This window comes from Gopherus evgoodei, chromosome 9 (genome assembly GCF_007399415.2).
Source record: "Gopherus evgoodei ecotype Sinaloan lineage chromosome 9, rGopEvg1_v1.p, whole genome shotgun sequence".
Taxonomy (NCBI): Eukaryota; Metazoa; Chordata; order Testudines; family Testudinidae; genus Gopherus; species Gopherus evgoodei.
Genome location: NC_044330.1, coordinates 49904693 through 49918796, shown reverse-complemented (window position 1 = coordinate 49918796; position 14104 = coordinate 49904693). Strand labels below are relative to the sequence as shown.

General features: G+C 42.9%; 1 protein-coding gene across 2 annotated transcripts; it reads left to right on the top strand.

Moving 5' to 3' along the window:
• The first annotated feature begins 1142 nt into the window (after positions 1–1142).
• On the top strand, positions 1143–13674 carry SLC35G2 (solute carrier family 35 member G2). 2 transcript variants are annotated; one of them, XM_030575359.1, is made up of 2 exons: positions 1143–1475; positions 11725–13673. In XM_030575359.1, the coding sequence occupies exon 2, from the start codon at positions 11743–11745 to the stop codon at positions 12976–12978; it is 1236 nt and encodes a 411-aa protein (XP_030431219.1). In that variant the 5' UTR covers positions 1143–1475; positions 11725–11742; the 3' UTR covers positions 12979–13673. The 2 variants fall into 2 exon arrangements, with proteins under 2 accessions (XP_030431219.1, XP_030431220.1); XM_030575360.1 differs by lacking the exon at positions 1143–1475 and adding an exon at positions 9246–9352 and having other exon boundaries at positions 11725–13674.
• Positions 13675–14104: the final 430 nt, after the last annotated feature.

Sequence of the window (14104 nt, the reverse complement as noted above, 5' to 3'; positions counted from 1 at the left end):
AATAAACTAATCAGATTGAGTTAACTCAAACTCACTGTGGGACAGGCATTTGATAGCAAAGATCCACAAGAATGATCTGAGGTGAGTCTGCTCTAAGTTTTCATCTTGCTTTTTGAACAGTGAGCAGGAAAAATGGACACAGTATCCCAGTAATGGCTTCACCCATGCTGTATACAGAGGTTATACCACCTCCCTACTCCTATTTGATATCTCCCTTCTCATACACCTAAGGATCACATTCACCGAGAACTTATGTTCTGTTGCTTTCCAGCAGGACACCAAGTTATTTACAGAGTTACTGTTTTCCAGTATACAAATGCCCTCCCCCCCTTCCTGTAAATATGGCCCCCATTCTTTCTTCCTAGATTAATGGTCTTGCATTTCGTTGTATTAAAATATATGTTGGTTTCTCCCCTCCCCCTACTCCAGTTTACAAAGTGATATTGATTTCTCTGGATGGCATCATTATTTACCATATGACCCATCTTGATATCATCTGTAAACTTGAATATTTCCTTCTGAAGCATCAATATTAAAGAAGGTTAGGCTGAAAATCAATCCCTAGAGTCCCTCGAGAAACACTCCTAAGCAATAATGATTCCTAATTAACAATTCCATATTTCATCTGTCAGATAGTTTTTAATCCCTTTCATGTGCACCATATTAGCACAAGAGAGCCTCAGTCTCTTTAATCAGAATGTTGTGTGGGACTGTCTTACAGAAGTTTCATATCAATATACATTTCCTTTATCAGACAGACTTGTAGTAATGAACAGAACAGGAATTATACAAACAGCAGGCTGTTACTAGACATCTTACTGTTTATATATCTGCCAAAACATGCCAATGTAAATGATTGAAAAAAATCCCATATTTTGTAACTGGAGAACGGCACACCATAATCTTTTCAGCCCTGGACACCAGATGCATTTTGATTTCTGAAGCTACACTTCATTGTTTTTTCTCCTTGACTGAGCCCGGTTGTTTAATCCGAATAAGTATTATATCAATTTAAAGATATTTAAAATCCAGGCAAAAAAAAGCTACTGTAAGTAACATTCTCTAACATTAAATAAAAATGAATGTTGATACAACTGTCAGATGCCCTTGTGCTTACTGGGCATGCTCACTTGCTCCTGCTCTGTCGCTCTCTCCTAAGTCTTTTGCTGTCGCCTCAGTCTTTTCCTCCAGGATCCTCTTCGCAGAGAGAAGAGGGCGAGTGGAGAAAGGAGATCCAGGTCTAGTTCTGCAAACACCCTTTTCTGGAGTACGCCAGGCTGTGTTGCTGACTTCACATTACACTGGGATTAATGGCGTTGTCCTGCCTTCTGGGCTCTTACAGCGTGAGAAAGATGAAAGGATTGACAAATTCTGGAGAACAGATTTCCTCCCTTCTTTTCCTTTAACATCACGCAGCCTCCTCATTGTTTCAAGGCATCGTTGTTTGGACTTGATCGGCTCCTTCTAAGCGAGAGGTAAATAGAGATTTCTTCCTCCCCTCCACCCCCCCCCCCCTTTTCCTTATAGTATTTACTGGTCTGTTGCATGATAACGCAGACATCCCAGCTATTATACAGGGTCACTTCATTCAAGTAACCACCTCCTGCCTCTGTTATTAATGCTCACTGCGCTTTACAAGGCAAGAGATTTGGAGGCGGTCGTTTGTTCAGACCAGATATGGATTCATTGGAAGACTTCTCAAAGCGAGTTCAATCGATCCGGTTCCATAAAAATAAACAAAAAAATGGTAAATGGATAAGAGCGCAGTCCAGGGCACACTGAGCCCAGGACTGGTAACGCCGCTTTATGTATCATTAGAGAACAGCGCTAAAGTCATTTGCTGTGTGTTCAAGGTACTAAAATATCTCTAGCCGTCATTCAGCAGCTCAGAGGGGTTTGTGCTTGTGGGCTGCATTTACCCCCCTTTTTGTCCTCTCCATTTTAGCTCTGCGGCGTACAGGGAGATCGAAGCCCTTTCATTTCTCTCCCAGGCTCTAGGATTTACTAATCTGCTCTGTAAAGAAATATGGCTAATTCCAGGATATCACAAGACAAGGATATTTTCCTCCTAAAGCCGGTGTGAAGAATGGGAGCAGATGGAGAAAGCTGTAGATAATCTCAGAATAGGCTGAGTTTAGCAATCATTGTAGCGTTTTTAATTAGCAGGCTGGAAGAGTTCCCGAACAGTCAGTAAGATCTGATAGTTTTACATTCATATGTTTGTCGGCAAAGACTATGATTAAGACACTTACTGATATTTAAATTCTGAACAAAGATCTATTTATATTTCAATGAGAAAGGCTGACGCATTCAAAGTAAAGAGTTCTATGAACCGTAAGGGAAAGGATGCTTTAAAGCGCAGATGCTGAATCTTACTTCTTTTTGGCGGAAGAGACAAATATCCAGATTTATTTGCTGGCGGAGAGGGGGTAGATTTAGACTATCTGACAAAAATGCACACAGTGCTTCTGCTGACAGTGTAGTGTAAATCTGCTCACAGAATCAACTTTCCACAACAGATTTTTAATTTATGAAGTTTGGAGCTTCTTGAATCCATCTCAGTTTGTCTAAACAAGTACCTACTTGCCACCAAGGTATGAGTAAAATTCCATTCGATTACCACTATTTTAGAAACTTGAAATACTATTAAGTCTAGTAATATATCTGCCTGCTTTTCCCCACAAGATACATTGATTGTAATATAAAGTCTGAGATTTTATCCAAATTACCAATATGAACATTAACTTTAATTGAAATTAAAGTGTTGTTATGCAATAATTTGTATGTAGAGTCCCCATAATAGCCAAAAATTACATACACAAATTCAATATTAGCTAACTATTTCTAGAACAAGTTGCCATTTAAAATATACTAGAATGCTCAGGATCTGTTTCTTTGGAGGGTATATATCTGGTGGTTCTCTTTTCTGGTCTTACTTTACATTAAAGTGACCTAGCCAACAAATGAAAGTCACCACTTCTTAAAAAGAACAAAATTAAATGTGTAATTGTGATTAAAAAGATGACATTTAATATGGAACACATCACTGCAGCAAAAACAGCATTTATTTTATTAAACTCATAAAGTAAACAATTAGAATTAAAGACATAAGTTCCTTTAAAAATAATTAATCTATGCTTTTAAATTAATTCTTTTCTATATTCTTATAATTAAACAAAACTGTTTGCCATTAGATCTTCATTTTGTTTTATTTCACTGGAAAATATTTGTTGCTCTTGTTCAAATTTTTCAATACAAAAATCAGAGAAAGGCTCTTTACTAAACTATCATGCCACTCATTATTTCACCATACAGACAATATTTCATTTGTCACTGTGGACAATTTCATCTTAATGTTTAGGGTGACCAGTGTGTGGCTTTCATTAGGCAGTAATACATGTATTAAGCAGAAAAAAAAAAAAAGGATGCAGGGATATGTAGGGGAGTTACCATTTTTAGAAGACAGATTTTTTTTTAAACTCAGACCCATGTAATTTCCATGGCTCTAACGCTGTAATTTCTATCCTAGTGCAACCCAGCTGAAATAATTAAAAATCCTATTTTGTATATAATATGCAACATGGGCAAGATCTGTGCTAGGTACAGGACTGGGTGTGAAGCACTCCCTGCCCTGTAAGCCTGATAGAATGAGTTGAGGGTCAGCTGGCTGTGTGGCCATGCAGGGGCGTCTACACCATGGAGATGCCCTCTGGAATGGCCCATACAGGACTGGCATAGAAGGTCAGTTTGGGACAAACTGCAAATGGTCCATGGCAGTCTGGGGAGGGGCTGTGGATCCACTTTTACACAGATACAGTGGTCCCAATACTCTGTGAAATTGAGGTGGAGGGGCTGATGGGTGTGAATTTCACCTGTCTGTTGCATCTCTCTGCTTACACCAATTCTGTATCAGATGTTCTCAGTTTAGGATTAAGATGATATTTTTCCTACATGCAAACTCAGACTGGGCAAATCATTCCCTTTGGCTCACCACAGTAACAGAGCTCCACTACAGGAGTGGTATGGGGACCACAGAGGCCCCATAAGACTTTCACTATCATCTGATGCATTTGGTGGCTGGCTTCTCTGCAGCGTGTACAATAGGCCTGTCCAGTACCAGTTATGCTACAGTACATCTGTAGCAGACTAGTATCCCTTTAAACTGTAATAGGCACTAAAACCACAATACAAGACTCAAAGCTGTTCCCTCTCCGAAGGCTGTGAGTTCCCTATTAGTCTCTTTCGTCTGGATGGCCAGACTTAGTCAAACTCCTCTTAATGGGCTAGTCACACAATCCCATTCTGCCCTGTGTCAGGGTGGATACTATAGTCCATTCACTGCACACTGTCACACACCTTCATTCTGAGAGGGAGTCGGGGTTTCTACACAGTGTGCACCCATTTTCCTCCTTCCCAGCAATCCTATAGTCACAAGTTCAGACCAGAAGGGAGCATTGTGATGATGTATGCTGACACCCTGGTCAGACAGCATCATTAGTGATTCTTGCATCCAGCACAGTTGCTTTTGGTTGAGGTAGAGCAGAAATGTCAAATATGGGCTAAGTCTAGCCCCACCCCCCATGCCTTTATCTGGCCTCCAGCTACCTCTGTAAACAGAGGAGCTGGGCCCATTGCATCTGTGGTGGTCCCTCAGTCTCAGGCTCTCTCAGGCTTAGAGGGAGGCCACTCTGACTTGCTGCATCAGGCAATAAACAAAAGCTAATCAGCACTTCCCTAGCTCAAGCCTCCTGGCTAAGGCAGACAGTAAACAGTCTAGGCTGTGACTCTCTGGACTGGGCAGAGCAATAGGTAGTCTTTAGCCTAAGCCTTCCGGCTAAGGCAGTGTAATGGGGTCAACACCCACCTCTCATGAGCGCCCCTGTTTTGGCCACTACATACCTACAATCACTCAGTTTTTGAACAGAGTGGCACCTACCTCTTGCAGGCACCCCCTTTCTGGTTGGGTGGGAGCCTGTTTTTCTTTCAGTTCTTACAACAGGGTGGCACCTGCCTCTTGCAAGTGCCCCCCCAGCTAATGGTAGTTTGGCAGGTCTTCAGCAACTCAGCCCTCTGGTCAAGTCACACACACTGTCCCCCCCACTTCCCAGGTATACAGTCTGTAGTTCCTTCTCACAGCTCTGGTATGGGGTCATAGCACCAAGGCTCCCACCCCAGAGTAGCCCAACAGGGGCCCATCTCAGTACCCTCACTTGGTGTCCTTTCAGCAGCCCTCACTGGAGTCAGTCTTCAATCAGATCAGCAGAGTCCATCACAGTACCCACACCTGGGCTGGCTAGATTCCAGTCTCAGTCCCCTGGGCTCAGCCTGCCCACACTAACCTTTCCATGCTCCCACCTGCTCTTCCATCCAGACAGGCACCCCATCTTTAGCAGCCTTCCCTGGGCTCAGTCCTACCCACAGTGAACTGTCCGTAGTCCTGCTGCTCTTTCTGCCAACCAGGCTCCCAGTTCTCTCTCTTCAATCTCCAGGCAGTAACTAACTGCTCTGCCTCTGCTACTTCCTTATATCTGGCCCTTCCACCCCTGATTGGTTGCTCCAACATCCCCTCTGATTGTCTGCTTTTCTGCAACCACTCTAGGTCACCTGGAGGACTTCTCCTCTGCTATTTTCTGGGGCAAAGTGAGGCAGAGCCAATAGGCTTCTTGCAGGGGGCCTCTGGGCCTAGTCCATTCATCACAGGCAGGCAGTAAACACAGTCTAGGCTCTGAATCCCTGGGTGGGGAAGAACAATATGGAATCTTTAGTGCAGCCTCCTGGTAAGGCAGACAGAGACTACAGTCTAGGGGCTTGCAGTCTTCTGGCTGGAACAGTCACGAACAAGGCACAGGCCTTCTGGCCTAGGGTGAGAAGGCTGCTGTGACAGGTTAAATTACAGAACCTGTCTTGGAAGCTGCCACCTGATGCGCCAAGACTACTTTTGCCGCTGCTTTTTCTGCCAAGCTTGGGTTCCCAGCACCCTATTTTGTTAAGCCACACATGCCCATCTGCTCCAACAAAGACCCAGGGTCTGAATTACTTGCCCCAAAGCTGCAGACGTAACTGAAAACAGCTAAGAGAAGTGTTTTTGTTTTTAACACTTAGATGCTCAACTCCCAATGGAGTTTAAATCCAAATAAATTAGCTTTACCCTGTATAAAGCTTATACAGGGTAAACTCATTAATTGTTTGCCCTTTAAATCACTGATAGAGAGATATGCACAGCTGTCGTCCCCCCCCCCAGGTATTAATACATACTCTGGGTTAATAAGTAAAAAGTGATTTTATTAAATACAGAAAGTAGGATTTAAGTAGTAGCAGACAGAACAAAGTGAATTACCAAGTAAAATAAAATAAAACACACCAGTCTATGTTTAATTTAACTGAATACAGATAAAATCCTCACCAGTTTCAGAATGCTTCCTTTTACAGACTAATCTTCTTTTAGACTGGATCCAGCAATTACTTACAGCCCTTGCAGTTACTGTCCTTTGTTTTAGTTTTTTTCAGGTATTTTGGGGGGTGAAGAGGCTCTTTCTGTAGCCAGCCCAAGACCAAATGGAGGGGCTTTCCCTGGGCTTAAATAGACTTTCTCTTGTGGGTGGAGATCCCCTCATCTCTCCTATGCAAAGTCCAGCTACAAAATGGAGTTTTGGAATTACCTGGGCAAGTCACATGTCCATGCATGAGTGAGTTCCTTACCAGCCAAGCCACATTCCTGGGAAAGCCCAGATGTGGATTGGTGTCTCCAAGTTCATTGTTGGCTTAAGTGTTGATTGGGCACTTACTGAGAATACTGACCAGCTGCCTCACTACAGCCTACTTAGAATCAAATAAGTATGCAGCCAATATTCATAACTTCGAATACAAAAATGATGCATATATACAAATAGGATTAATAGATTCAGTAAATCATGGCCTTTACAGAAATATGTTACATGGCATATGTAGCATAAAACACATTCTAGTTATGTTATATATATATACATTCATAAGCATATTTCCATAAAGCCTTATCACAGCTTATAAAGGCATCACAGCTGCCACCCCAGGGTTAGCAGTAGAGGGTTGGGGGGACCCAGGCTATCCCTACTCTACTAAGTCCAGCCCAGAGTCCTAAAAGTGCCAGGGGATCCCACCACTAGGACAGTGGGAATCCTGCTGAAACATGCTGAATCATACTGTGACATCACAACCTGACTAATGTCTGGCTCCCCTGGGTTACTTCCAGGACTGGTGCTAGAGTTTTTTGCGCCGTAGGCGCACGGCCATTTTGCCGCCCCGCGCACTGCTCCAGCGGCTCTGGTGGAGCTGCCACAGCCATTTCTGTGGAGGGTCTGTTGGTCCGCGGCTCTGGTGGAGTTGCCGCAGCTGTGCCTGCGGGAGGTCCACCGGAGCTGCGCGGGACCAGCGGATTGTCCGCAGGCATGCATGCGGCAGCTCCACTGGAGCCTTGGACCAACAGACCCTCCACAGGCACGACTGTGGCAGGTCCACCGGAGCCACCTGCCACCCCCCCGGCAAAATGCTGCCCCCCCGAAAATCCTGGTGCCCTAGGCAATTGCCTAGTTCGCCTCAATGGAAGTGCCGGCCCTGGTTACTTCCTACCACAGTCCATTGGTGTGGCTCCATAGTCTGCAGGTCCTCAGCTTCCTCAGGGTAAGTGGTGGATAGACAGGGTAAGTGGTGGATGGCAGTCCCAGCAGCTCTTCCCAACTCTTGGTCTCTTCCAGAGGCAGGATGCCACACAGATCAGAGTCTGGTCCAAAGTCCTGTAGCAGGCTAGAGTTGTCTGCCTCCTTGCCTGGCTCTGACCAGGGCTGGCACTTCCATTGAGGTGAACTAGGCAATCGCTTAGGGCGCCAGGATTTTCGGGAGGCAGCATTTTGCCAGGGGGAGGCAGCCAGCTCCGGTGGACCTGCCGCAGTCGTGCCTGTGGAGGGTCCATTGGTCCACAGCTCTGGTGGAGCTGCCGCAGGCATGCCTGCGGACGGTCCGCTAGTCCCACACGGTTCTGGTGGACCTCCTGTAGGCACGGCTGCGGCAGCTCCACTGGAGCCATGGACCAACGGACCTTCTGCAGAAATGGCTGCAGCAGCTCCACCGGAGCCACGGGAGCGGCGTGCGCGGCGGCTAAATCGAAATACTGTAGCGCCGGTCCTGGCTCTGACCCAACTGACCTCCTGCGCTTGCCTTGTTCCCAGCCTTTCTCCAGCCCTGCTCAGTTCCTGGCTCCTATTCTGATCCTTGGCTCTGACCCTTGGTTGTTGTCTCCAGCACTGTCCCTTGATGCTGTTCCTAGCCACTGACCCCAGTTCTGACCACTAGGCTTGACTGCCACTGCTTTGACCACCCATGGCCTGGTCCATGACAGTATCTCAGGAGGATGTTGAACACAGTTACTAAAGTTAGACATGTTTAAATCAGCAGGTCCAGGTAAATTGCATCCAAGAGTTTTAGAAGAGCTGGCTGAGGAGCTCACTAGACTGTTAATGTTCATTTTCAATACGTCTTGGAACAATGAGGACTCCAGAAAACTGGAAGAAAGCTAATGGTGTGCCAATATTTTAAAAAGGTAAACAAGATGACTGGGGTAATTATAGGGCACTCAGTCTGACATAGATTCCAGGAAAGATAATGGAGCAGCTGTTAGAGGACTCAATTAATGGAGGATTAAAAGGAGGGTAACATAATTAATGCAAGTCAGCATGGGTTTATGGAAAACAGAGCCTGTCAAACTAACTTGTTTTTTTTAATGAGATTACAAGTTTGACTGATAAACCTAATAGTATTTGTGTAATATAGTTAGATTTCTGTAAGGCATTTGACTTGGTACCACACAACATTTTGATTAAAAAGTTAGGATGCCATCAAATGAACATGTCACACATTACACAGATTAAAAGCTGGCTAACTGATAAGTCTCAAAATGTAATTGTAAATGGGGAATAGTCATTGAGTGTGTGTGTTTCCAATGGGGTATCGCAGAGATGGATTCTTGGCCCTAGGATATTAAACATTCTTATCAATGTCTTGGAAGAAACATAAAATCATCATTGTAGATGACACAAAAATTGGGGTAAATATTGAAGAGGACAGGTCACTGATTCAGAGTGATTTGGATCACTTGGTAAGCTGAGTGCAAGCAAATAATGTGTTTGAATATGGCTAAATGTAAATGCATACCCCTAGGAACAAAGAATGCAGGCCATACATACAGGATGGGGGACTCTATCCTGGGAAGCATTGACTCTGAAAAAGATTTGGGGGTTGTGGTGGATAATCAGCTGAACATGAGCTCCCAGTGCAATGCGGTGTCCAAAAGAGCCACTACAATCCTTGGATGCATAAAGAGGTGAGTCTCACAGAGTAGAGGTTATTTTAACTCTATATTTGGCATTGGTTAAACAGCTGCTGGAGTACTCGGTTCTGTTCTGGTACCCTCAATTCAAGAAGGATGTTGATAAGTTGGAGAAGGTTCAGAGAAGAGCCACAAGAATGACTAAAGGATTAGAAAACATACCTCCTAGTGATAAATGTGAGGAGCTCAATGTGTTTTGCTTTTCAAAGAGAAGGCTAAGGGGTGACTTACAGACTGTAATTATGGCGGCTTGTATGCAATGTTGTAGCTGTGTTGGTCCCAGGATATTAGAGACACACACAGAGAGTAAGCTCAAAAGCTTGCCTCTCTCACCAACAGAATTCAGTGCTTCCAAGGATATTACCTCACCCACCTTGTCTTTATAAATAGGCCTGGCAGAATTAAATGTATTTATTTATTTTTGTAACTTCAAATGATTAACATCAATGTTTATTTTAAAGCTTTTTTATTTTTAACTATTTTGATTTTCTCAGTTGCATGACATTAAGGTGGGGGGGACGCATAGCTCAGGGGATGAGGTTTGGGGGGAAGGGGCAGAGTGGGGCAGAGCTGGGGTGGGAAGAGAGGGGGCAGGGGCAGAGCAGGGGCAGGAGCTGAGGGGCAGGGGTGGGACGGGGCGGAGGCAGTTTCCTGGGCCCTGCTGTGTGCAGCCCACGAGGGGCCAGCTCAGCTGTCTGGGGATAGAGCTGGATGCTGGAGCTGGATGCAGCACACAGCTGTGTAGGGCACCAGGAAATTTGGTGCCCCAAATTTCCTGCTGCCCTACGCAGCTGCGTAGTTTGCATATGGGTAGGGATGGCCCTGCTGGCCAGTGATTGAATAAAATGGGCCATGACAGTGAGGCTGTATAGGGCTCACTGCATGGCTGTGGAACCATGGACACTGGATTCATGTGGGTGCTAGGGGAGAGGGAGGCTGTGCTTGCTGACTGCTGTAGATGGGTGTCTTTGTCTATTTCTGTGTGTCAGGTGAAATCAACATTTACCAAAGACTAACCATTATCAAATCCTGGCAGCCTTATCTATAATACCTACATGGGGAACAAATACTTATTAATGGGCTCTTCTGTCTAGCAGAGAAAGCTCGAACACAATCCAGTGCCTGGAACTTGAAGATAGATTAATTCAGATTAAAAATAAGGCATAAATTAACAGAGTTATAAACCACTGGAACAATTTACCAAGGGTTGTCGTGGATTATCCATCACTGAGTATTTTTAAACCAAATTGGGTGTTTTTCTAAAAGATCTGCTCTAGGAATTATCATACAGGTCTTGGAATCTGTGACTTTAAAAGACATGCTCTAGTGCAAACATGAGTTATTGGGTTTGATATGTTTACTTATAAAATAGAAATAAATGTTTCCTACACGGAAGGAAGGAATCACTGGTTGGAATTCTCTGGCCTGTGTCATGCAGGAAATCAAATTTGATAGAGATCATAATGGTCTCTTCAGATGAAAACCTGTTAATATATTAATTTTCTTCTTTATAGAATAAATGTAACCATTCAACCATGTTGGGTGAAAAATGAGGCATCCAGGTGACGTAGAATGGAACAATATGCAAATGTTCACTTTAGGCAGCCTGAATATAAGTTTGCTATCTCTGTCATTTCATAAAAGTAGCAAAATCTACTTGTTGTCCTCTACATTGCCAAGGAGTGGACAGCTTCTTTTCATAAAATTTCTTAGTCATTTTGTCCAACTGAGGTTCCTTTGAAAAACAAATTGATAGTCAACAGTTTCTGGAAATAATAATATGCAAAAACAGCTTCAGAGAATTTGAAAATTTATTGTAGTACTTTTAACATTTTTCTGGTCCTTGTGCCTAGTTCATTGAAGTGCTCAGTGATGCCATCTGTCTGTCTCTGGGTTGTTTCACTCTGAATTGGCAAAAATTGCTCTAGTCTTCTCTAACCCAAATTTCATTTTCGGTTTGTATTTCTCTTTGCCCCTTAGAACTTGGTAAAGAATAAAACCATTAATGATTACAGAATGACTAACTGACCTGAAGGGTCCAACAAGGAAATTCTTCTCTGGGTAATAAGAACTGTTATTAATTTGCATATCTCTTTTTAAGAAGCAATGTAATAATAGGTATCATTTTCAAAAGTGAGTGCCTAAAGTTAGGCCCTAAAGTTATATTGAGGCACTTAACTAAAAATGACTTGGTTTTCAAAGATACTGAGCAACTTCCATTGTGAAATAAAAATAGAGAGAATTAATTGAGGACAAGAGCAACTTGGTTAGGTTCATGCCAATAATTTGTAAATGGTCAAAAGATTGCAATGCAAATGAATTTTACAGTATTGGTTGAATAAAACTAATTTTTTTTTAAATATCAGACCTAGTTCTCTGAGGAAATGGATACTTCTTCCAAACAATGTCCAGTCAAAAAACGAGTTAAAATCCATCCCAACACAGTGACAGTGAAATATACATCACATTATCCCCAACCTGGAGAAGAGGGCTCTGATGAAATCAGTGAAGATATCGGAAGTTTTATGGAGGACAATCCAAAGAAAAGGTTGCTGAGTGACAGAAAAAGGAAAGGAAAAGCCTTCTTTGGGACTATAGATAGCCAACCTCACCCAGCCCAAGAGACGAAAGCCAATGAGACTGGACAACGCCAGAATTTTACAGAAGGAAGCATATTTCAGTCCAGAAAGACTTGGGTAGTGCTGTTTGCCTCTGCCTTGGCTCATGGGTGTGTGGCTGTGATAACTAGACTTGTTTCTGATCGTTCCAAAGTGCCATCTCTAGAACTAATTTTCATTCGTTCAGTCATACAAGCGTTATCTGTCATTGTTGTGTGTTACTACCACGAGGACCCCTTTGGACCAAAAGGATATAGACTGCAGCTCTTCTTCTATGGTGTCTGCAATGTTATCTCCATTACCTGTGCTTACACCTCCTTCTCTATAGTACCCCCAAGCAATGGGACCATTATGTGGAGAGCAACCACCACTGTCTTTAGTGCCATTTTGGCTTTTTTACTAATAGATGAACGAATGGCTTATATAGACATAATGACAGTAGTTAGTAGTGTCTTTGGTGTTTGCCTGGTCATGTTCCCCAACATTGTTAATGAAGAAAATTCTTTGCTCAGTGTCTGGAAAGAAGCCTTTGGCTACACCATGACAGTTATGGCAGGCTTAACTACAGCTCTTTCCATGATAGTCTACAAGTCAATCAAAGATAGGGTCAGTATGTGGACTGCACTGTTTACTTTTGGTTGGACTGGAACTGCGTGGGGAGCCTCCACCATGTTTTTTCTTCAAGAGCCAATTATCCCACTGGATGGAGAAACCTGGAGCTATCTCATTGCCATCTGCATATGTTCTACTGTGGCTTTCCTGGGTGTCTATTATGCCTTGAATAAATTTCACCCAGCTCTGGTCAGCACAGTGCAACATTTAGAGATTGTGATAGCCATGATTCTGCAGCTCGCAGTGCTACGCATCTTTCCCAGCATTTATGACTTCATTGGAGGGGCCATTATTATGATTAGTGTTGTTTTCCTGGCATGTTATAAGCTGTCCTGGAAGAATTTAGGAAGGCAAGATTATCAGGAGATACTGGATTCTTCCATTAAATGAATGTCAATTTGTTGTAGTCTTTACTGTAATAGTTTCTGCACCACAATGTCGATGTTAATGTTCATTTACCAATGTCCTTTGTCTAGTAGAGTGGACAGAGTACTAACTTTCTTGTTCAGAAATGTGCCAGATTCATACCTGACATAATAATGTTTAAATCAGTAGAGTTGTACCAGAGACGAATTTGTCCCACTGTGTTAAATAATTTAAAATGTTTCAATATGTGAACTTAGATTTACTCTCAGCTGGTATGCAGTAGCTGCTAAGATTAGATATAGAGAATTCTGTCATAGGAGTCTTTCTATCATAGTCCTCCTTCTATAACATAATATTGAGACAGAAGGATTCACTATTGTTAGTCATTCTGGACAGTGCACCTGTAGAATATTTTATGGCAACAAGAAAGTCATATGTTGACATTCACCATTGAAGGAGGAAATTCATGTTCCATAGTAACAGTATACTTACTTGGTTGAAGCATGTAATATTTTATAAGTGAGAATTTTAACATGTATATGGTTATAATTCTTTAAATATCTGCTGGGAGAAGAGTAAATAAATAAAGTGATGTTCTCTGTGCTCTAATAGTAAAGATGCTGTCAGAATCTCCATAATAATCCTTGACTTGGTCCTAAAACTCCCTGTTAGCTGAAAGCTGGAACACATGAAACTAGAAAAAGATATTCATGGGCAAAAATGAAAAGGAAGATGTGAGGCTATTTTGGAATTGTCAGAGTGAAATGCACTTAAAAGCTAGTTTCAGATGTTTTTAACTCAGAAATGTTTCTAGCCACGGCTATTACTGCCTCACTTTCATAAGCATCAAATCCACCTAGCTATCCACCCCTCTATTGACTCATGCCTTCTCCTTGAATCTTCGGTTTCTTCCCTTGTGTGCGCCCACTTAGCCTTAGGAAATGTGCCTCCCTCAGAGAGGACACCTCTGCCCATGTTTCTTATTCAAGTTTGGAGCACAAGCTCTACTCCTAGACACAGATTTGCCTTCTGTGTCTCTTGAGGCTGAAGAAATTCACTCATGTTTAGGTTGAACAGCATGAAACACCCCCTTTCCCTGACAGTAGTTTCTGAGGAAAAAAGATTTGTTTAAAATAGACAAAGGGAGAGA

Bases quoted from the DNA above. Each gene is read 5' to 3' on its own strand.
- SLC35G2 (XM_030575360.1), top strand. From the start codon at position 11,743: ATGGATACTTCTTCCAAACAATGTCCAGTCAAAAAACGAGTTAAAATC.